The sequence below is a fragment of the Scyliorhinus torazame genome, chromosome 18, assembly GCF_047496885.1.
Source record: "Scyliorhinus torazame isolate Kashiwa2021f chromosome 18, sScyTor2.1, whole genome shotgun sequence".
Lineage (NCBI taxonomy): Eukaryota > Metazoa > Chordata > Chondrichthyes > Carcharhiniformes > Scyliorhinidae > Scyliorhinus > Scyliorhinus torazame.
In genome coordinates, this window is record NC_092724.1 from 36459265 (window position 1) to 36481583 (window position 22319).

The window sequence follows — 22319 nt, forward strand, 5'->3', positions numbered from 1 at the left end:
CACATTTTCCACTCTGCATGTGAGCTTTTATACCATTACAGGGCCTATAGGTCAACAATCAGCTGTCTCAAATTGTATGCATATCAGTGCCTCAGCAATCTCAGGTTCTCAGGCAGGTTAATTAAAACGATAGTTTAACCTAAGGAATATTTTCCTGTACTGCATTATTTTTACCATAATAGCCTGCATACATTCTGCTTACAACTGAAACAAACTTGATTTAAGCATGACGATTCCATGTTTTTGCACTAAATTCCATCTGTGCTGTTATTAATATTTAATTCAAATTATTGGATAATTCCTTAATGTTAGTGTTAAATTATTTGCTTTATCAGGAGCAAACTTCCAACAAAGTTTTGCCTCATTTTTTCAATGCAGCTGTTACCAATACACCCAAGATGCAGCTTGTAAAACTGGCTTCTTGAACAAATTAATGACTCACTTTGCTCAAATATTGTATGCTGCAGTTACAGTTGTAATAATCTTTTTGACATGTATCATGCTTCCCTCAGTTGTGTGTGCACTGCCAAACTGTTTGTCTGATATCAAACCCTGGAATAGCCACAGCACTGAAGGCTAAAGCCATTGTCATTGCCCTCCACCAAAACGTTTATGCCATCCTGCAACCATCCTTTCTGGGTGAAATTGGGCTGTTTGCAATAGAATAGAATCATAGAAAAGTTACAGCACAGAAGGAGACCATTTGGCCCACCTCGTCCATGCCAGCCCGAGGCCACCAAGGTGCCAATTCTAATCCTACCTTCCTGCACCCGGTCCATAGTGCAGTATCTTACAGCACTTAAGGTGCAGATCCAGGTACTTTTTAAAAGAGTTTAGGGTCTCTGCCTCCACCAACAACTCGGGCAGCAATTTCCAGACTCCTACTACCCTCTGCGGAAAAAGGTTCTTCCTCATGCCCCCTCCACACCTTCTGCCACTTACCTTGAGCTATGTCCCCTGGTTATAGAATTGTCCACCAAGGGAAACAATTTGATACCGTCCACTCTATCTCTTCCCCTTATAATTTTGTACACCTCAATTAAGTCATCCCTCAGCCTTCTTTGTTCCAAGGAAAATAACCCCAACCTATCCAATCTCTCTTCGTTGCTACACTTTTCTAGCCCTGGCAACATTCTTGTAAACCTGCTCTGCACTCTCTCCAAAGCAATTATGTCCTCCCTGTAATGTGGTGACCAGAACTACACACAATACTCCAGTTGTGACCTCACCAGTGTTTTATGCAATTCCAACATCGTGGGCGGGATTCTGTGATCCTGAGGCTAAGTGTTGACGCCGTCGGAAATGCCGTCGACACGGCCTCAGGATCAGCAATTCTGCCCCCTACAGGAGGCCAGCATGGCACTGGAGCGCTTCACGCCGCTCCAACTGCTGATCCCAGCGCTAACTGGGCGCCGCGGGATCTACGCATACGCAGTGGCACCGGCGCCAACGCGCGCTTGCGCAGTGGCTTCCTTGAACGCACCGGCCCCGATGCAACATGGCACAGGACTACAGGGGCTAGCGCAGAAGAAAGGAGGCCGCCAGCCAGAGAGGCCTGCCCGCCGATTGGTGGGCCCCGATCACGGGCCAGGCCACATCGGAGGCCCCAGCCCGGGGTTGAACCCCCCCCCCCCCCCCGCCCCCCCCCCCCCCCAGGCCACCCCCCGACCCTTCCACGCCGGGTTCCCGCTGGCTGAGAGCAGGTGTGGACGGCCAGCGCCGTTTTTACTGCGTTTGTACTACGGCCGCTCGGCCCATCCTGGGCCGAGAACCGGCGGGCCCCCGACTGGCACCACGCCAACCACGCCGGAGCCAATGGCGGCGTCGGGGCGGCACGGCGCGATTCGCACCGGTCACAGGGATTCTCCGGCCCGGCCCCGGGCTGAGAGAATCCCGCCCCATATCCTTACGTTTTTATTCTGTACCGCTGCCAATGAACAAGAACCTTCTTTACAACATTGTCCACTTGGAACTGCTGCCTTTAGGTACCTGCGTACTTGTACACCAAGATCTCTTACTTCATCTTACTTCAATCTCAGGGTATTACTCAAACCTCAAGCATTAACATGTGCATCCGATTTGTCAGAGAGACCTCTGACTTACACCTCAGCAATATTGCCTCAGCCACTCCGCTGCTAAAATGTTTGAAATGTTGTTGTCACTTCTGCACTTGACTTTCTTTCTGATTTTTCCATCTTTCTCCTTGCACAAACACTGATTTGTCCAAACTAAAGTAGTGCCCAAACTTAAGCTAGATATATTACTGGAACATAATTTTTGTAAACTTTTAATGGCCTTGTAGGAAGTTAGGAAGAAAAATGTAGAGGATATGAAAACGAAACGTACACTAGAGGACTGTGATACCCTTCTTCAAATAAAACAAGTAGGATAAGGTGCAGAAATCATAAGCCAGCAGGTCTTATTTCATTTATGTTATTTGGGTATATAGTATGGGGATAAAGTTACTAAGCAAATGGAGTAATGAACTACCCGCGATTGCCATACTTGATCAAACCTCTGGAAGAGGTTAGATAAAGGGAACTCAGTAGATGTTGTTTCTACAGAGTTTGAACAAGTTATTTGGTCAGATACCACGAAAGAGTCTTGAGACATAGATAATAGCTCCCGAATGAGAAATGTGACCGTGTGGTAGGAGGATGCATGAAAGTGTGAAAGGTGAGGATAAATTGAGGTTTCTTGGACTGGTTGAATGTATCAGTAATGTTCTAGAGAGATGTGTTTTGCGTGGGATTTTGCTCACTTATATGCACACACTATCTGACTTTCGAATTTGGAGGGAACAATATTGAAATACAGTGAATCCTCCCAAGCAGGGGGACTTGAGGAATAGTCACAAAGACTATGAAAGATTGAAGAAGAACATGCCAATGCATGTTTAAGATTTGGCAAAGTGGTACCTTGTAGATTTAAATGTATAAATATGTAATCTTTCTCTAAAATAAAAGCAAAATATGACTGATGATGGAAATCCAAAATATAAACAGAAAGTGCTGTCAGAAGTTATGAAGCAAAGTCATATTTACCTCAAAACATTGGGTGGAACCTTACCAAAAAATGGCGGTGTCAGTCCCGGCGGGATTTCTCATAGAATCTTGAGCCTCTGAGGAAAAAAAAGTAGTTAACACCATCACTCCGGCAAGGCGGGGCCCCCTAGTGTCGGGAAACAGCTTCAAACAGATTGGAGCATCATCATTAAAGGGCAACCCAACCATTGCTGCAGCTGAACAGCCCTCAGGGCACATTCCAGAGGTCTTGGGGCAGTCCACCCTAACAGTCATCGGCGGCAGATTCCCCCCCCCCCCCCCCAACCCCCTGACAGTCATTGCTGGCAGATCCCCCCCTTCAATCACTGTTCTCCTCCCACTCCCACCACACATATAAACACCTCACCCATGAGGGTTCGACGAGAATCCTGTCCTGGCACTGCCTCAGCACATGTTAGCACCAGCCTGTGCCAGGGCAGAGCCCGGGAATGTCCTTCTACCTTTGTCCTCAGGGTCCGAAATGAACTGCCTGGTGTATATAGTCTCCAGATTTAGTAAATGAATTTCCGTGCTCACACTTCAAATGTAGTTATTCCAATATTGGGTACCTGAGAAAAAGTAGCGAAACAACGGAAATGAATTTCCGACAAATGTACATTAGAACATTTAAGTCTAGCTAAGTGATACAGAGAGCACTGGAAATACTCAGCATTTGTGGAGAGAAAGGCAGGAGTTAACATTTCAAGTTGATAACCTTAATTAATAATAACATTAATCATAATGCCCTTGATCGGCTGAATATATATTTCCAGTAATTTCTATTTTTACTTCATATTTCCATGGCAGTATTTTGTTTTTGATTAAGTCTAGGTGTATCTGATGTGACTTGATATGCTTCCAAGCAGACTGTTTGCAAAGTAAACATTTGTATTCTGTCCGTACAATTGCAAACAGCACGGCTAGTACATTAAAAAAAACTCCTTAAGATTTCTTTTCAAGCCTTTTTCAAGGCCTCCAATATTATTAGACTTTTATATATTTTCTCTCTTGCAGAAGTTGCATCACTGTGAAGATCTTTTGATGTTGCGTATTGTATGGAAAAGTTATCACCTCACCAGTATACTAAGTGAATTAAGCCAACTGCTTTTCAACAAACTTAGCCGTGCTCAGAGATGGCCACTGGGAAAATAAAGAATAGCATCCAAACATAAATAAGAGTTTGGAGAGAAGACATGTTGGCACAGTGTGATTTAGCTTGGCACAACACTCGCTGCTCTGATTCTAGTGTACTTAATTATGGAAGTTGTTTGGAGGACTGTAACATGGATTTTATGCCTCACGATGGCTCCCTCAGTGTTCCACAGCCTCATAATTCACTCAATGAATTCACAAGGTAATATTTTTAATATTAGTTTTTACAGAGGCAGAATTGAAAAGTTTTTTAAAAAGTTGTATGTCATGGTTGATAAGCAAGTCTGAATGAATCAAACCTAAATGTACTGACAGTGAATTGTTTACTATTAATGTGTTGTTTATCAGTTTGTCGTAAATGTCAGTGTTTTGCTAATAATGAGGCAGTTGCTGTTCGTTGTTAAGAATCATAGAATCCCTACAGTGCAGAAGGAGGCCATTCGACCCATCAAATCTGCACCGACCCTCCAAAAGAGCACCCCATCTAGGCCCACACCTATCCCACCTAACCTTTTGGACACTAGGGAGCAATTTAGCATGGCCAATCCACCTAATCTGCACATCTTTGGACTGTGGGAGGAGACCAGAGCACCCGGAGGAAATCCACGCAGACACGTGGAGAATGTGCAAACTCCACATAGACAGTCACCCAAAGCCGGAATTGTACCCGGGTCCATGGCACTTTGAGGCAGCAGTGCTAACCACGGCACTACCATGTCGCCCTAAAGGTACATGAAAAAATCTGCAACTAGAAGTGCTATTCGGCCCATTAAAAACCATTTCAACCATTGCCCATGAATGATTATTTTATCAATAATTTTTCTCCTTCATCACCTGCAGATCTCTGAAGAACACTAAATTATCACCTGGAAATAAGATCAAGCAGTGCTGTTAAATTATACCAAGCCCTCAATCCCGCTTCTGTGTTTATATCATACCTGTATTTATATCATACCGCACCTTTTAAAACATAGCATCTGACCCCAATTCAATTACCACCTCGAATGGTTTATTTCATGAATTCACTGCCCTTAGAAAGACCTTTCTTTGAATCTATAACCTTGCTCAAGACTTAAGCTTTATAGCTTGGTTTCTCTACGTTGGAAGAACGCTATTTGAAAATATAAATGTAAATAATTTAGCAAAGCAGGTTATCGCAAAATTGCATATTGCTTCACATCCCAAAACTATTCATATAATTATGCAGCAATGTGTCATTCAATTTTTATAATTCTATGGAAGTATTACAGTTTTGAACATGCACCCAGCTGTGTACCTTTTCTGAAAACATTTCCTGTACAGTCTGATGCAATCTATTGCAGTTTGCTAAGGATGCGAAGGGGTAGACCTTTCTCTGTTCGTAATGTGAAAATATATTGCTCTGTATCGGAACACATACACACTGTCAGTTTAGAGGTTATAAAAGGTGTGCAACTGACAACCATAAAATCTCTCAAAACTAATTGTTATTTATATTTTATCTTGCTGTTTCTTGAAGAATACATATAAATCAACTCAAAATCGCAGCTCCAGACTTGGCTGTTTGCATAGTTGAGAAGAGAGCTAAGTAGTAGACCAGATGTTCCATTCTAGCTTTTTTTCATCCCACACATTTACAGAATTGACCTCAAGGAGTTGGTAGATTTTGAGGCCCCATTCTAGTCAGACTGGCCTGCAGTGATCAAAATCATTGAACATCCACACTACTAATGAAAAGTATAGGATATTTTGAAATTATTTATACTTTACTGGAAGTAAAGGCAAGTAGCTGGTCTACTATAGAACTTTTTTCAATATTTACTTCAAACCTATACGGCAGTGATCGTTATTCTCTCTGTAATGAAGCTAAATTAACTGTGCCAATCTCATGCTGTCAATACTTTTACTGCTATAATTTAAGCCAGTAGTATTTTGCAATTCATTTCAGTGCGGTATTTAATTTTTGGCCACTTTGGAATGATTGGGGCCCATTCAGATTGTTAGGTTTAGAGTACATCGAATGTGTCTCGAAGTGAGTGCTTGTTTCTCCAAGAATTACATAAGGACAGCGGGCTAAGCTGTAACTTCTGTGGAGTGGCAGTCGGTCAGGTGGGATGGAAAATTTGACGGACCAGCCATAGGTGGATTGACTTAGGGCAGGACTTTCCAGTCCTGTGGCGGGTGGGACTGGAAAGTCCCAGCGCTAGTGTTTCCATAATTAGACGGTATCTTTCTTGCTTTTAATACACTTTACTCTCAGACCACATTGAAATATAACATGTGACCACCAATGAATATCCATAGAACCCATAGAATCCCTACAGTGCAGAAGGAGGCCATTCGGCCCATCGAGTCTGCAGCGACCCTCCAAAAGAGCACTCTACCTGGACCCACTCTCCCGCCCTATCCACGTAACCCCTTGCATTGATCATGGCCAATCCATCTAACCTGCACATCGTTGGACGCTAAGGAGCAATTTAGCATGGCCAATCCACCTAACCTGCACATCGTTGGATACATGCCCGTTAACATAGTTGAATGTATAAAGCTTTGATGTCCTGCATTGCCTACTTGAAGTCCAACCATGATACCAGTAATTACAACCTCAATTCCCCATTCATCAACAATCCCACTCTTCCCTTTAGTATTGGCCAACACAGTGTTCATTTGGCCACAATGCAAAAATAGAAGGCAACACAAAATAAACACCCCAAACCTGAAGGATAAATTAAATCCTCATATGTTACATGTCAAATTCAAGTAATCACCTTTGTGCATTCCTTTGGTACTTGTCACCCTGTCACCTGCCTGCCCCCATACTCCTACTCCTGTGGTTGACATTGAGTGAAGGAGACTACAATTGACCATGGGGGATGATCTACAGCAACTCTGAGCCTAGACTTCACTTTCTTGCCATGAGCGGCAGAAGTTTGATCTGGTTGACTGAAGGAAAACATTAAGGGCACAGGCAGATTGCAATCTTCTTCAGAGAGGACAGCAGGCTCATGCTTCAGGGAGCCACCACCATCCCCCAAGGATACACCTCAGCAATGTCAATAATGTGTCAGATTGCTGGACTGCGCTGACGCACTTCGAGCCCCCCTACTATACGCTGCTACCCACACGATAATGGCAGCAGTCTGAGCTTGTAAGACCAAGCTGACCTTGCATGATAGTAGCCTAAGCTTCCAATACAGCAATGTGTTGCACTAGAAGCTGAAACACTGGCCGTCAGACACTGCATTATGATTGAGTCCACAAGTATATGAGTGGACTTGGCGATCACTTACAAGCTGGAACAGTTTGGCTCCAAGCTTTGTACAATGCCCTGTGCCAAGCTCTTTGACATTTACTGCAGGCTTTTTGGCAGGCTTCCTAATACACCAAGCATTGTGTTGTGTAACCCCATTAGCTTTCTTCTATACACTGGCCCACCAAAGTCCTCTGTTGAGTCCTTTGCAGTGAAACCCATTTTGCCCTCACTCTCTGGCGAGGTGGCACATGCACTATGCCCCTTGCCCTGGCTACAGGCCACTTGTTTCTATTGGGTGGGATTTTACATGCCCCCCCCCCCCCCCCGGTGTTTCGCGGCGGAGCACATAAGTTTTCTCATGCCAATACTAAAACTCACTTTAAAACATAAATCATGCGGCAACGTTCTGAGACACTAGGCGGGATTTTCCGTGCAATCCGCCATGTGTTTTGCGGTGACGGAGGCGTCCAGCCATTGGCCGGCAACGGGATCTTCTGGCCTCGCCATTGTAAATGGGGCTTCCCGTTTTATGCATCTCCTGCCAGCGGGAAACCCATGATGGGGGTGTGCCCTTGACGGGACTGGAAGATCCTGCCGATGAAAACTGCCGGAAAACTCTGGCTGTCGGTCTTTCCATGTGCAGGTCCTGTTTCTATGCGACCTTCTAGATTTATGTGAACTGTCAATATCGGAGCTGGTGGTTGCGAGTATGAAATCAAATGACCGTTCTTCAACATTACTGTCGTCTTGCTCCGATGCTTGACCAGGGAGTATCTACTTGGGGGTATCTGAATGCAGAAAGGCACAAGGTAGGTTTGGTGATGGATGGCAAGGGAGGGAGTAAACATGAACGTGCATAATTACCCCAACAGCTTGTAAATCCAAAGAGAGTGTGGGATGAAGGGAGCTGGGATGTGAGCAGGTTGATTAATTATGAGGATACTGTCACCTTCGATGGTTTTGGCCTTGGATATTGTCCAAAGATGAGTATGATCTTTCCTTGGGAGTAAGGGCGACATCAATGCCAGCCCCCGCCAGCTCCTGCTGCCTCCTGTTGTGCGCAATCATACTCTACAAGAAAGAGGGCAGAGTGCCATTGAGTACGGTGCAATGTGGTTGGGAGTGAAGTGGCTTCATAGTTGAATAGTTGGCCGCGTGTACAACCTGTGAGGTGTGGTTATGAGGCCTGCAGCAGTGTAAGGGAGAGAGGAAGTTATGAATGTTCAACGTGAGTCGTGGTTGAATGAAATTGACGGTAGATGAGTGATATGAATGTCATGCATTAGCAATGTAGGATATGATGGGTGCGATTTAACAGGGGTAAAAAACAGAGTCAGATTTTGGGCACATTTATTGAGGTGTTTCTGGGCACCTGCAGCACCGAGAATGACCCTGCTATCAAACGGGACTCTATTTTTCTTTTGGCCTCGGCAAGGAACGCCCGACTGATGCCGCACTTGCCTTCATCTCCTGCACTGACAAACCCTGCTCAGCAGCATAGGAAGAGATCGCCACGATCTTTGGACCCCCCCCCCCCCACGGCAGCCTCCGGACCCCCCCCCCCAAAGCCCCAACTTATCTGTTAGGGGACCATCAAGCCCCCTCTCACCCCGCCTCACAAGGGCATGGCAGGGTGACCCTGGGTCTAATCCCTGGCAGTGCCAACCAGGCACCTTGGCACTGCCAACCAGGCACCTTGGCACTGCCAGCCTGGAACCCTGGCAGTGTCCCTGCCAGCCTGGCAGTTCCACATGGGCACCTTGGCAGTGCCAGGGTAGCACTGCCAGGGTGCAAGGCTGTCCAGAGCTCGACCACCCAGGGGCCTCCGATGGCCTGGGAGACCCCTGATGGCCTGGCCATCTACTCACTGTCACAAGTGAGCCTAACTACTCACTTAAATATACAAATCTGGATCCCAACCAGTGTGGGCGAGATCCAGATCATGGTGTCTTGTGAGATCTCATTGGACCTTGCAAGGATCCCGAACGTCGCTAATCTCACGCGAGGCTTCTTGTGGGATCCCCGTGTCGGCCACGGCAAGGCCGTTCGATCGGCCTTTGAAGAAATGCTGATCCGCTGACCTTGCCCACTTGTGTGAGGCAGCTGAACTTTTTACAGATCTGCATCCAGGCCATCAGCATTAGACTCCTCGCATTGACTGTCACAGCTATCTGCTCCTCCTGCCTTCGTAACGTTTGTCTGAACCCCTTTGTGTAGATGGCATCTCTCCCCTTCTCCCCCTCTTCTCTCCTTATAACAAGGCCTCCAGTGTAGTGTGATAAAATCTTGGTGCCCAGTCTCTCCCATGGTTTTGACTGAATGTCCTCCAATTCAAAATCATTTCTAAAATGACTTCCAGCACCTGCTCCAACCAGAATACCAAGCTGGTTTTAAGTAGTAAATACAGAAAATACTGATAATTTGCTCATCAGGTCTGGCAGCATCTGTGGAGAGAGCAGAAGAGTTAATGTTTCAGGATTGCGATCTTTTATTCGAAGTAGATTTAAGTTGTGCAGCCTAGCTTTAAGTGGGCGATAATAGGAGTAGGCCATTTGGCCCATCGAGCCTGCTTCACCATCTCAACACCACAGTCCCACTCTCTCCCCATACCCCTTGACAACTTTAGTATCTAGAAATCTATATATTTCTTTCTTTAATACATTCAGTGACTTGGCCTCCACAGCCTTATGGGGTAGAAAGTTCCACAGGTTCCCACCGTCTGAATGAAGAAATTTCTCCTCATCTCAGGCCTAAGTAGCCTACCCTGTATCCTGAGACTGTGACCCCTTTTTCGAGACCCTCCAGCCAGAGGAAGCAACATCCCTGCACCCAGTCTGCCAGCCCTGTCAGAATTCTACACATTTCAATGAGATCCCCTCTCATTCTTCTAAACTCCAGCTTAGTCAACCCACTCTCTCCTGGTGATGGCCTCTGTCTCTATTTTGTGCCCCCTGCTCATCAGTGCAGCCACTCAACAGCATGCTTAGTGCTGGTTACATAATACAATTATCACACAAACCTTGTGCACTGCCTGTACTGGAAACAACAGGCACTAAATCATGGGGCTGGATTCTCCGTTTCAGGGACTATGTCCCCACACTGTCGTGAAAACTGTGGTCTTTTACGCCGGGAAAACTAGCGTCAAAAGGCCACAGATTCACCGTCTTGCAGGGGGCTAGCAGGCAACTGTTGTGAAACTCGCACCTCCAGCTGCCGATACGGCCCCCCGCACTTCCAGATCAGAGGCCGCGCATGTGCACAGCGGCGACCTCCAGCGGCCTCGCCGTGCTCCATGACGGACTCAGACTGCGGACCTGGACCACGGAAATAGTGACCCCTATCAGCCGCTCACCCAACCCGGACCGCCCGCACAATAAAAGCCCAGTCCCGAATGAGCCCCCCCCCCCCCCCCGCCCTCCGGTCACCCCACCCCCGACTGCGACGGTCACGGACTGAGTCCGCAACCGCCACGTGGGTATCACGGACAGTGGGACCACATTAGAAATACGCCGTTGGGACTTCGGCCGGTTGGGGACGGAGAATAGCGGGGCGGGCCTCAAACAATGGCCGCAGGTGGTGGATACGCGGCGCGGCATACTCCCGAGTACGCCGCTTTTCCGGGGGGCGGAGAATCGCGGAACCGGCGCCGGTCCCGATTTCATGCTTGAAGCTGGATTCTCCGACCCAGCGCCAAACCCGATTTTGGTGTTGGGGTGCGGAGAATCCAGCCCATGATATTTGTGTCCATATTTTGACCCTGTTCTATTTTAGATAATTCAAAGGTGCCTGATGGGTTGTTCTGTGGCATGGGGTGCTGGAATATCTCACCAATTGTTATTTTTATTCTTTTTATGCCTATCTTTCTGTCTGAACTCAGTACAATGGGGAAAGAAGAAAATTACTTCTAAATGAGATAGTTTTGGGTTGTAATGCTCAGTTTATGTACCCACTGAACAGATACAAAAGATTAGGCCGGAATATTCCAGCAGTTCAGGCCAGTGGATGTTTCTGATCCAGCTGACGGCGAACCCCCTCCGCTGGTTTCTCAAGCGTTGAATTCTCGGTGAATTCAACGGGAAACCCCATTGACAATGGCTGGACCAAAAGATCCCGATGTTGGCCAATGGCAGGTCATCTTCGCTTCCGCGGAACACGCAGCGGGTTGCACGGAATACCCCGCCCAGCGTCTCAGAAGAAGGTTGATGCATGATTTGTTTTTTTAAGTGAATTTTACTACTGGCATGAGCACACATATGTGAGGCCCCTTCCTGGGCAATGTCACGGACAAGTACTATTCTAAAGCTTCTCCGTAGAGTGAACTGGGCAGAAACTTTAAACTAGCCTAAGGACTATGAGATAGCAGCGGATCCTTGATGCTGTACACTGAATTCCCAGTCTGGTGGTTTCCTGAGCTTGGCTCCAGCTGGGGTCTCAAGCTATACTAAAATCATTGGCCCTGCTGTTTTCTATTGAGCTATTCCAGAATACTCCCCATCAGTACAGGTGTAGCCTGACAAGATTGATGAAGCAGGAAAACAAACGTCCCTTTATGTGAACAAGAGAGTTAATTGAACAAAAATTACTTTCCCTCAGGAAATTGCTGATATAATCTTGCACAGAGCCAATATGCTTGCAATTCTAGCAAAATGGGAGTATGGCAGATGCTTTCCAGAACAATGACCCAACAATGACCCAGCATTAAGAACATAACATTTTGAAATGTGCAATTTGAGATTCCTTTCACAGCAGCGCTTCTGATGTACCTTTCTTTTTCCTCGAGGATTCCGCCTGCCACCACCATTGTTGACAATGCCCTCAACCATGTCCGTCCCATTTCCCTCACTCCTGCTCCCACACCTCTCTTCCCTCCCAGAACCATGTTGCTCTTAGCCTCATTTTCCACCCCATCAGCTTCCACATTCATTTTTACAACCTCCAGCATGTGATACCACCACCGCATAAGACCATAAGACATAGGAGTGGAAGTAAGGCCATTCGGCCCATCGAGTCCACTCCACCATTCAATCATGGCTGATTTCAACTCCATTTACCCGCTCTCTCTCCATAGCCCTTAATTCCATGAGAAATCAAGAATTTATCAACTTCTGTCTTAAAGACACTCAACGTCCCGGCCTCCACCGCCCTCTGTGGCAATGAATTCCACAGACCCACCACTCTCTGGAAGAAATTTCTCCTCATCTCTGTTCTAAAGTGACTCCCTTTTATTCTAAGGCTGTGCCCCCGGGTCCTAGTCTCCCCTGCTAATGGAAACAACTTCCCTACATCCACCCTATCTAAGCCATTCATTGTCTTGTAAGTTTCTATTAGATCTCCCCTCAACCTCCTAAACTCCAATGAATATAATCCCAGGATCCTCAGACGCATCATCCCTTCCCCTCCCCTGTCATCATTCTGAAAGGACCATTCGCTCTGCAAAATCCTAGTCCACTCATCAATCACCCCCAACAACACATCCCCTTGTCACGGCACCTTCTGTTGCAATCGTGGGAGGTGTGACACTTGTATTTGATCTCCTTTCTCTTCACCATCCAAACAGTCCTTCCAGGTGAAGCAGCAAATTACACGTACTACTTTAAATTTAGTACACATGTATACTCGCTGTTCACAATGTGGATATTACACTGGGGAGACCAAATGCACATTGGGTTACCGCTTTTCAGAACACCTCCACTCAGCCCGCTGGAATGGCCCCAAACTCCCAATTGCTTAATTGTCATCTGAATTCACCAACTTGCTCTCACTCACATTTCTATTCTTGGCCAACTGCTGTGTTCCAGTGAAATTCAATGCAAACTCGAGGAACAGCACCTGATCTTCGGAATGGGCACTTGCAGCCTCCTGGACCATTGAGTTTAACAATTTCAGAGCATAAACTCTGTTCCCCCTTTTTTTTGCCATGTGCTGGTCTGAATCTTGGGCGAAATTCTCCGGTATCGGCGCGATGTCCGCCGACCAGCGCCAAAAACGACGCAAATCAGTCGGGCATCGCGCCGCCCCAAAGGTGCGGAATCCTCCGCATCTTGGAGGACTGATTTCCACCCCGCCAGCTGGCGGAAGTGCCCCGCCAGCTGCCGCGGAAATGACATTGCCGGGCGGCGCATGCGCGGGAGCGTTAGCGGCCGCTCACGGCATCCCCGCGCATGCGCTGTGGAGGGAGTCTCTTCCGCCTCCGCCATGGTGGAGACCGTGGCGAAGGCGGAAGGAAAAGAGTGCCCCCACGGCACAGGCCCACCCGCGGATCGGTGGGCCCCGATCGCGGGCCAGGCCACCGTGGGGGCACCCCCCGGGGCCAGATCGCCCCGTGACCTCCCCCAGGACCCCGGAGCCCCGCCCGCGCCGCCTTGTCCCGCCGGTAAGAGAGGTGGTTTATTCCACGCCGGCGGGACAGGCATTCTAGCAGCAGGACTTCAGCCCATACGGGCCGGAGAATCGCGGGTGGGGGCCCGCCAACCAGCGCGGCGCGATTCCTGCCCCCGCCGAATCTCCGGTGCCGGAGAATTCGGCAACCGGCGGGGGCGGGATTCACGGGCGGGCCTGTGCCATGGGGGCGCTCCTTCCTTCCGCGCCGGCCTCTGTAGGGCTCCGCCATGGCCGGCGCAGAGTAGAGAACCCCCCGCGCATGCACCATAACACGCCGGCAGTTCCGCGCATGCGCAAACTCACGCAGTCCCTTTGGCGCCGGCTGGAGCGGCGGCAACCCCTCCAGCGTCCACCTAGCTCCCGAGAAATTGGAGGTAAGTGGAGAATTCTTCACCTTGGGGACCCGTTGACGTCGGAGCGGTTGGCACCAGTTTTCCCGCCAGTGTGGGGACTTAGTCCCCGGAAAGGAGAATCCCGGCCATGGTGACCATTACCCAACTGGTTTACTCATCTCTTTAGGGAAGGAAATCTGCAAACTCTACCTGGTCTGGCCTGAGTCCAGACCGACAGCAATGTGGTTGGCTCTGAATTGGCCTAACAAGCCATTTTGTTCAAGGGCAACTAGGGATGGGCAACAAATGCTGGCCCAGCCAACGACATTCCACGAAGGAAAAGACATCTTTGTTATTTTATCTTTAACCCTTTATTTCTTCCTCCCCTTACCACCTTTCGACAGAATAAAATTCATACAAGGGTCATATTCAACTCAAAATGTCTCCACGATACTGCCAGATGTGTTGTGTATTTCCAGCACTTTCTGTTTTTACTCTAGCTCTGTACAGGGTGCTACACTGTTTATGTTTTGCACTTTCAGCAACTCTCAGGGTAAAAGACTCAGTATTAAGCAGGAAAAGACAAGTCTGACTCGCAATCGGCACCATTCGTTGGGCTGTAACCTGGGGAGAAATCTTTCTTTATTGCTAGTTAATTTAGAACAAGGTGGACTATAATTACCAGTTCCTTGAGCATACCTATTTATGAATGCTGTGAACTATTCCATATCTCTTTGTTCAATGATGCATTGGCCGGCGCAGAGTAGAGAACCCCCCGCGCATGCACCATAACACGCCGGCAGTTCCGGCGTGCCACTTAAGTAACCACTTAAGTTTATTGCAGCCAATCCTCTGATATTGCTTCGAACGAATGACCGAAAGGTATGAGTAGTACTTGAAAGGCGTATGCAATTAGCTGCTTTTCAAATTGCGGATATACACCAAATACTTTGCATACCTGTCTCCTGCAAACTGCTATTTTAACTTCCTGTAACAATGAAACATTGTGATTCCGTATGTATTGCAAGGGAAACAAATTATTAAGGGAGACTGAACTTTCAGACATATAGAAAACATCCTGTTTATTTAACTAGCTGCTGTATAGTTTTAAAAGGAGCAAATTCCTGAAGTTTGGCAGCTTTCAGTGTGGTAAAAGCAGAGGCAAAAACAAAGCTAATTTCCGGCTTACACTAAAGTTGCACCATTAGTCTAGAGTCCAGGCCCAACTTGGCTCCATCGAGAAACAGTGTGAAAATCCCTGGGAGAAGATTTCACACTTTGGTTTGTCATCATGTTCAGTGTATGTCAATGGAGCCATTGAGCAACATGTTAAAAGTGTTCAGGATGTCTTGGATCTCTGAGACAGAAGGACTTGGGGTATAGGCGGTTAAACTGTTGTCTAGCTGGAACTGGCACTGAATCATTGTATTTACTGAACTCAGCTGCAAATATAAACGCACAATGTAATTGGTCACAGATTTACCAGCAAGGATCTCATCCACCTTGCATAACGTACCACCAGGGTCACGGGACAGAGTTTTTCCACGAAAGAGATGCACAAGTCCAGGTGGATGCTGAAGCAGACGTTTGGCACGTTTTTATTCTAGTTACTGACCCTCATCAGGGACCAAATATAAGCTCTCCAACTGCAACAGGAGGCAGTAGTTCACAGCTTGGACTGGGGAGCACAATTATGATGTTTGGCTTCACATCAGCTTGTTTGTATTGCAGCTGTTTCAGTATTTCATGACTCAGTTATGCTTAATTCATCAGGGATCTCCCTTGGTGTTCCATTAATTATTTGGAACTTGTGCATTACCACTTCCATTTGGTTCTTAACAAGTTAATAAATGAGCAGTGTCAATTGTATTTCTGGGTGGAAATGTGTGTTATTTTTTGCTTGCAAAGATCGGGAATTCATAGAATCATTAGAATGAATACAGCAGAGAAGCAGGCCATTCATCCTGTCATGTCTCTACTGGCCCTTCGACTATGTTATCTGTTGCCAACATAGTTACAGTGTCCATCCTTTATCTGACTGAAAATGACAATATCAAAGGAACAATACCACTCCCCTGTATATTTTTGTGCAGCTCGGCAAATGTTTCATTTTCAGATCATCTTCCAATTGCTTTTTGAAAGCTTCAATTAATCCTGGCCCACCACAATCTCTGGCAGTGCATTCCAGGTTCTAGCCATCGCCGTATAAAACAGTTTTCCCACAGCTCGCCAACGTTTATTTTGCCAATTACCTTAAATTTGCACCCTCTGCCTCTCAGCCCTTCCACAAAAAGGAACAATTTCTCCCCATCTGCCCAGACTCCCCATGATTTTGAAGACCTCCATCAAATTTCCTCTTAACCTTCTTTTCTCCAATCATTCTACGTAACTGACGTTCCCGAATCCCTGGAACTATTACCTGAATCTTTTCTGCACTCTTAATGCCTTTGCATCCTTCCTAAAGTGTGGTGCTCAGATCTGGAGGCAAAACTCCAGTTGAGGCAAAAAAAAGTGATTTAGACAAGTCTAACATAGCTTCCTTGTTTTTGTATTCTGTGCCCCTCTTGATAAAGCCCAGGATGCCATATCCTTTATTTTTTTTTTGAAAAATATTTTATTAAGGTATTTATATTACAATTTTAACAAGAAAACGAAATAACAAAATGAACAACCGCACACCCAACCAGCAACACGACCCAGCTAACATGGCCTACATCAACGACTCCCCAATCCCAATTCCCCACTAACCCCCCCCCCCCCCACACGAAACTGCTGACAGCTTAATTTTTCCCGAAGAAGTCGATAAACGGCTGCCACCTCCGGGCGAACCCTAGCATCGATCCCCTCAGAGCGAACTTAATCTTCTAAAGCCGGAGAAACTCAGCCATGTCACGGACCCATACCCCTGACTTCAGGGGCTCCGAGTCCCTGCATGTCAATAAAATCCATCTCCGGGCTACTAGGGAGGCAAGGGCCAAGACATCGTCCTCTCTCGCCCCCTGGACTCCCGGGTCTTCTGACATACCAAATATCGCCACCTCTGGACTCGGAACGACCCTTACCCTCAGTATCTCCGACAGGACGTAAGCCAAAATCCCCTAAACTTCGGACATGTCCAAAACACATGGACATGGTTCGCAGGCCCCCCTACACACCGCCCACACCTATCCCCCGCCCCTCAAAGAACTCATCCTGGCCACCGTCATTTGTGCCCTGTTGACCACCTTAAATTGTATCAGACTAAGCCTGGCACATGACGAGGATGCATTGTCTCATCTCAGGGCATCCTCCCACAAACCAGCCTCCAGCTCACCACCCAGCTCTTCCTCCGCCATATCCTTTATTCACCACTCTCTTGACCTGGGTATACACCTAGGTTTCTCTGCACCTGTTTCCCCTTCAGAGTTCTATCTTTAATTTTGCGTCAGTTCTGCGTTCTTTCTACCAAACTGAAACACTTCACGCTTCCCTTCAATACATTTCATTCGCCATTTGTCCACTCATTCCACCAACCTGTCTGTGTCCTTTTGATGTTCAACACTATCCTTCTCATTGTTCACAATACTTCCAAGTTTTATATCATCTTCAAATTTCGAACTTGTGCCCTCTATGCTATGGTCTTGGTCATTTAATACGTATCAGGAAGAGCAGATGTCCGAACCCAACCCCTGGGGAAACTCCTCTATAATCCTTCCTCCGTCCAAACAAAAACAATCGTTCAGCACTAATCTTTGTTTTCTGCCACCCAATCAATTTTGTATCCATGCTACGACTGTCCCTTTTACTTCTTGAGCTGTAACTTTTCTTACAAGTCTGTTCTGCAGCACTTCATCAAATCCCTTCTGGTAAAGTATTTGACTTGCCATTCTCATGGTTTTTGTGACACACCTGGAGTTGTTTTATTGAAATACTTTACCAATTTATTTTGCATCATGAAATTTTCCTACATTTACATGCCGCTAGAGCACACATAATTCACTGGTTTCCTTAATTCCAGTACAATCAAATGGATGGGACAATGTCAGCTCCTATGCTGAGGCTAAATCAAACCGACTCTTATTCTTTTTTACACCACCACCTCTTCAAGAATACAAAATGAATAAGGGGCTTCCGAGCCTCCACGCCAAAATCGTGATCGGCGTGGGGGCAGAGAATGGGCGTTTACCCTGAAATCCGGTCCGACGCCTCTCCCACGAGCGTGAACCACGCGGCGCGGGTAGGCGGCCATTGACAGAGGCCCCCCGGGTAGGAGGCCATTGACAGAGGCCCCCCCCACCCCACCGTGATTCTCCCAAGGAACACTGGCCGAGTTCCCAACGGCATGGTTCTAACCACCTATCGGCTGTCAGGAACGGCCGCCTTGATGGGGGGCTTGGGGATCGATCACCGAGGGGGAGGCCTCATGGATGGCCAGGGGGGTGATCAGGCGGAACGGTCCCATGGGTGTGTGTGACCTCGCGGGGGGGGGGGGGGGGGGGGGGGGGCAACATTTTTGGTGCTACTCCACGGTGCGAGTCCGCCATATCCCACGGGGCGGCTGTCGCAGGCCGCCTCGGTGCGCATGCACGGACTCCTGACCGGAGGTGCAGGGCCCCGTATCTGCAACCAGAGCTGCCAGAAGCACTCCGGGGCCCTGCCAGCCTCCTGCAAGTAGGCGAATCACTCAGGACATTCTTAAGGAAAATCCAGAGTGAAACGCCAGCGTTTTGACGAAGAATTGGAGAATCGAGCGTAGGAAACATGAGAGTAAAAGAGATCCGAAGGAAGAGGAATGAAAACTGCTGAGATTGTTAAATAGAGAGAAAGCGATTTGAGTTAAAGTATACAAATCAGATTGACCTGGATGCAAATATTACTATATGAAGTTTGATATAATATCATTCGTGTGGGACTTGACTTTGGTTAGGACTGGACTAGGAGATGAACATTCCTGGTCACAAAATATTCCGCAAGGATTGAGTAAGATAAAAGTGAGGACATTAGTTCTATTAATCAAAACTTCCACCACAGCATGAGAATATTTGAATAATGTTAAAAGAGCATGAAAAAAATTAATATATTTTTGAGTTAAGGTTTAAGGGAGGAACTCCTTAATTGCAAGATTATTATAGACTGAACATTGCGTGCAAGATTATTATAAACTGAACATTGTGAAGAAGATATGTAGATGCCAGCGCTGGACTGGGGGGGCACAGTAAGAAGTCTCACAGTACCAGGTTAAAGTCCAACAGGTTTATTTGAAATCACTAGCTTTGGAGTGCTGCTCCTTCATCAGGCGAAGACTTCACCTGATGAAGGTGACCTGATGAGGGTGATGAAAATGAATGAAATTGTGAGAATACAGGTGCACATCTTGCAAAGCTTCATTTAATTGAATGGCTTTAAAATCGTCGTCAGGGAAGTTGCAGATTTCTGAAAAACCTTCGGCTTCATCAGGTCCTCCCAGCGAAAAAGTCTCAGGAAAACGTTGCCCATACATTTGAAACTATTACGTAAAATCATTTGTAAAAAGAGGTGCACCAGATATATATTTTTTTAATAAATGTTTTTATTGGGATTTTGAACAAAGTATATTTACCGTTATGTACACAGAATAAGAAATATATATATATATATATATATATACATATATAGAAGAGAAGGGCACACCCAAACATACCCAAAGAAAAGTAACAATTGTGCTTTGTGCACCAGCTCAACAACAGCAACTCTGTACAACTGACAAAATTATTTACAACACATAAGTAGGTGACTGTTTGTGAGGAGGGGAGGGAGAGGGAGGGGGGTGGAGACTGGGGAGGTAAATATACATTTGGGTGCCGGAGAAACAATTACAATGGGCAATACTCGAATGGGTTTGGTGTTGGTGTTGTCACTTGCTTCTCCCGGACGGATCTCGCTGCCGTTGCCGTCTTGCGCTCACCTCCCCTTCAGCCGTTCCTCCCGTCTTTCGCCTGTATTCTCCTTGTTCTCTGTTTCTGGAGATGCCAAGTTTGTTATCGTATCCCGTGCCCTCCTTCCGGCTGTCATTTCTCTGCCTGCCCCCCACCTCCCTGGTTCCCCTCTCTTGTTCCCTGTCCCTTCCCGCTCTGCCCCCCCCTCCTGTGGTTCGCCTTTCTTTCCTCTTAGGTTTAGCTGCCCCCCCGCCCCCCCCAGTCTATCTCTCCCTCTCATGCTTTGGCTACTTTCCCCTGATTCTTGGCTACCTGGATATTCTTCTGCTTGTTCGTTGGCCACAAACGGGTCCCAGAACAATTGGGTAAATGGCTCCCACGTTCTGTGGAAGCCGTCGTCTGACTCTCGGATGGCGAATTTGATTTTCTCCATTTGGAGAGATTCCGAAAGATCGGACAGCCAGTCTGCAGCTTTGGGTGGTGCTGCTGACCGCCAGCTGAACAGATTCTATGGCGGGCGATCTGGGAGGCAAAGGCAAGGATATCCGCCCTCCTCCCCAGGAATAGATCTGGCTGGTCTGAAACCCCGAAGATCGCCACTTTCGGGCATGGCTCCACCGCCCCACCACTTTGGACATTGCCTCGAAGAAGGCTGTCCAGTACCCCGCAAGTCTGGGGCAAGACCAGAACATGTGGGCATGGTTGGCTGGGCCTCTTTGGCACGGTTCACATCCATCCTCCACCTCCGGGAAGAACCTACTCATACGGGATCTTGTTAAGTGGGCTCTCTGTCGCACTTTTAGCTGCGTCAGGCTGAGCCTTGTGCACGTGGAGGTGGAGTTGACCCTATGCAGTGCTTTGCTCCAGAGTCACCACCCTATTTCAAGCCCCAGGTCCTCCTCCCATTTCTTTCTTGTTGCGTCCAGTACGTTGTCGGTCCTTTCTACCAGTCAGTCATACATGTCACTACAGTTTCCCTTATCTAGTATGCTTGCGTCCAGTAACTCTTCCAGTAATATCTGTCATAAGAACATATGAACTAGGAACAGGAGTAGGCCATCTGGCCCCTTGAGCCTGCTCCGCCATTTAATGAGATCATGGCTGATCTTTGTGGACTCAGCTCCACTCTCCGGCCTGTATACCATATCCCCGAATCCCTTTATTCTTTAGAAAGGTATCTATCTTTTTCTTAAAAACGTTTAAAGAAGGAGCCTCAACTGCTTCACTGGGCAAGGAATTCCAGAGATTCACAACCCTTTGGGTGAAGAAGTTCCTCCTACACTCCGTCCTAAATCTACTTCCCCTTATTTTGAGGCTATGCCCCCTAGTTCTGCTTTCCCCGACCAGTGGAAATAACCTGCCCGCATCTATCCTATCTATTCCCTTCATAATTTTATATGTTTCAATAAGATCCCCCCGCATCCTTCTAAACTCCAATGAGTACAGTCCCAGTCTACTCAACCTCTCGTCATAATCTAATCCCCTCAACTCTGGGATCAACCCAGTGAATCTCCTCTGCACTCCCTCCAGTGCCAATATGTCCTTTCTCAGGTAAGGAGACCAAAACTGAACACAATACTCCAGATGTGGCCTCACCAACACCCTGTACAATTGCAGCATAACCTCCCTCGTCTTGAACTCCATCCCTCTAGCAACGAAAGACAAAACTCGATTAGCCTTCTTAATCACCTGTTGCACCTGCACACCAACTTTTTGCGACTCGTGCACCAGCACACCCAGGTCCCTCTGCACAGCAGCATGTTTTAACATCTTACCGTTTAAATAATAATCCATTCTGCTGTTATTCCTCCCAAAATGGATAGCCCCACACTTGGCAACATTGAATTCCATCTGCCAGACCCTAGCCCATTCACCTAACCTATCCAAATCCTTCTGCAGACTTCCGGTATCCTCTGCACTTTTTGCTTTACCACTCATCTTAGTGTCATCTGCAAACTTTGACACATTGCACTTGGTCCCCAATTCCAAATCGTCTATGTAAATTGTGAACAACTGCTGGCCCAACACTGATCCTTGAGGGACCCCACTAGTTACAGGTTGCCAACCAAAGAAACACCCATTTATCCCCACTCTCTGCTTTCTGTTAGTTAACCAATCCTCTACCCATGCTACCACTTTACCCTCAATGCCATGCATCTTTAGTTTATGCAGCAACCTTTTGCGTGGCACTTTGTCAAAAGCTTTCTGGAAATCCAGATATACCACATCCATTGGCTCCCCGTTATCTACTGCACTGGTAACGTCCTCAAAAAATTCTACCAAA

At 47.2% G+C, this 22319-nt stretch overlaps 1 protein-coding gene across 1 annotated transcript in view; it reads left to right on the forward strand.

The window, feature by feature from the left end:
• Window positions 1-22319, forward strand: part of LOC140395118 (A disintegrin and metalloproteinase with thrombospondin motifs 6-like) — a 168712-nt gene that overhangs the window by 5458 nt on the left and 140935 nt on the right. Inside the window, exon 2 of the mRNA XM_072482567.1 lies at window positions 4059-4398. Coding sequence (XP_072338668.1) covers window positions 4302-4398 — 97 coding nt within the window. The 5' untranslated portion in view covers window positions 4059-4301. The remainder of the gene's footprint in view (window positions 1-4058; window positions 4399-22319) is intronic.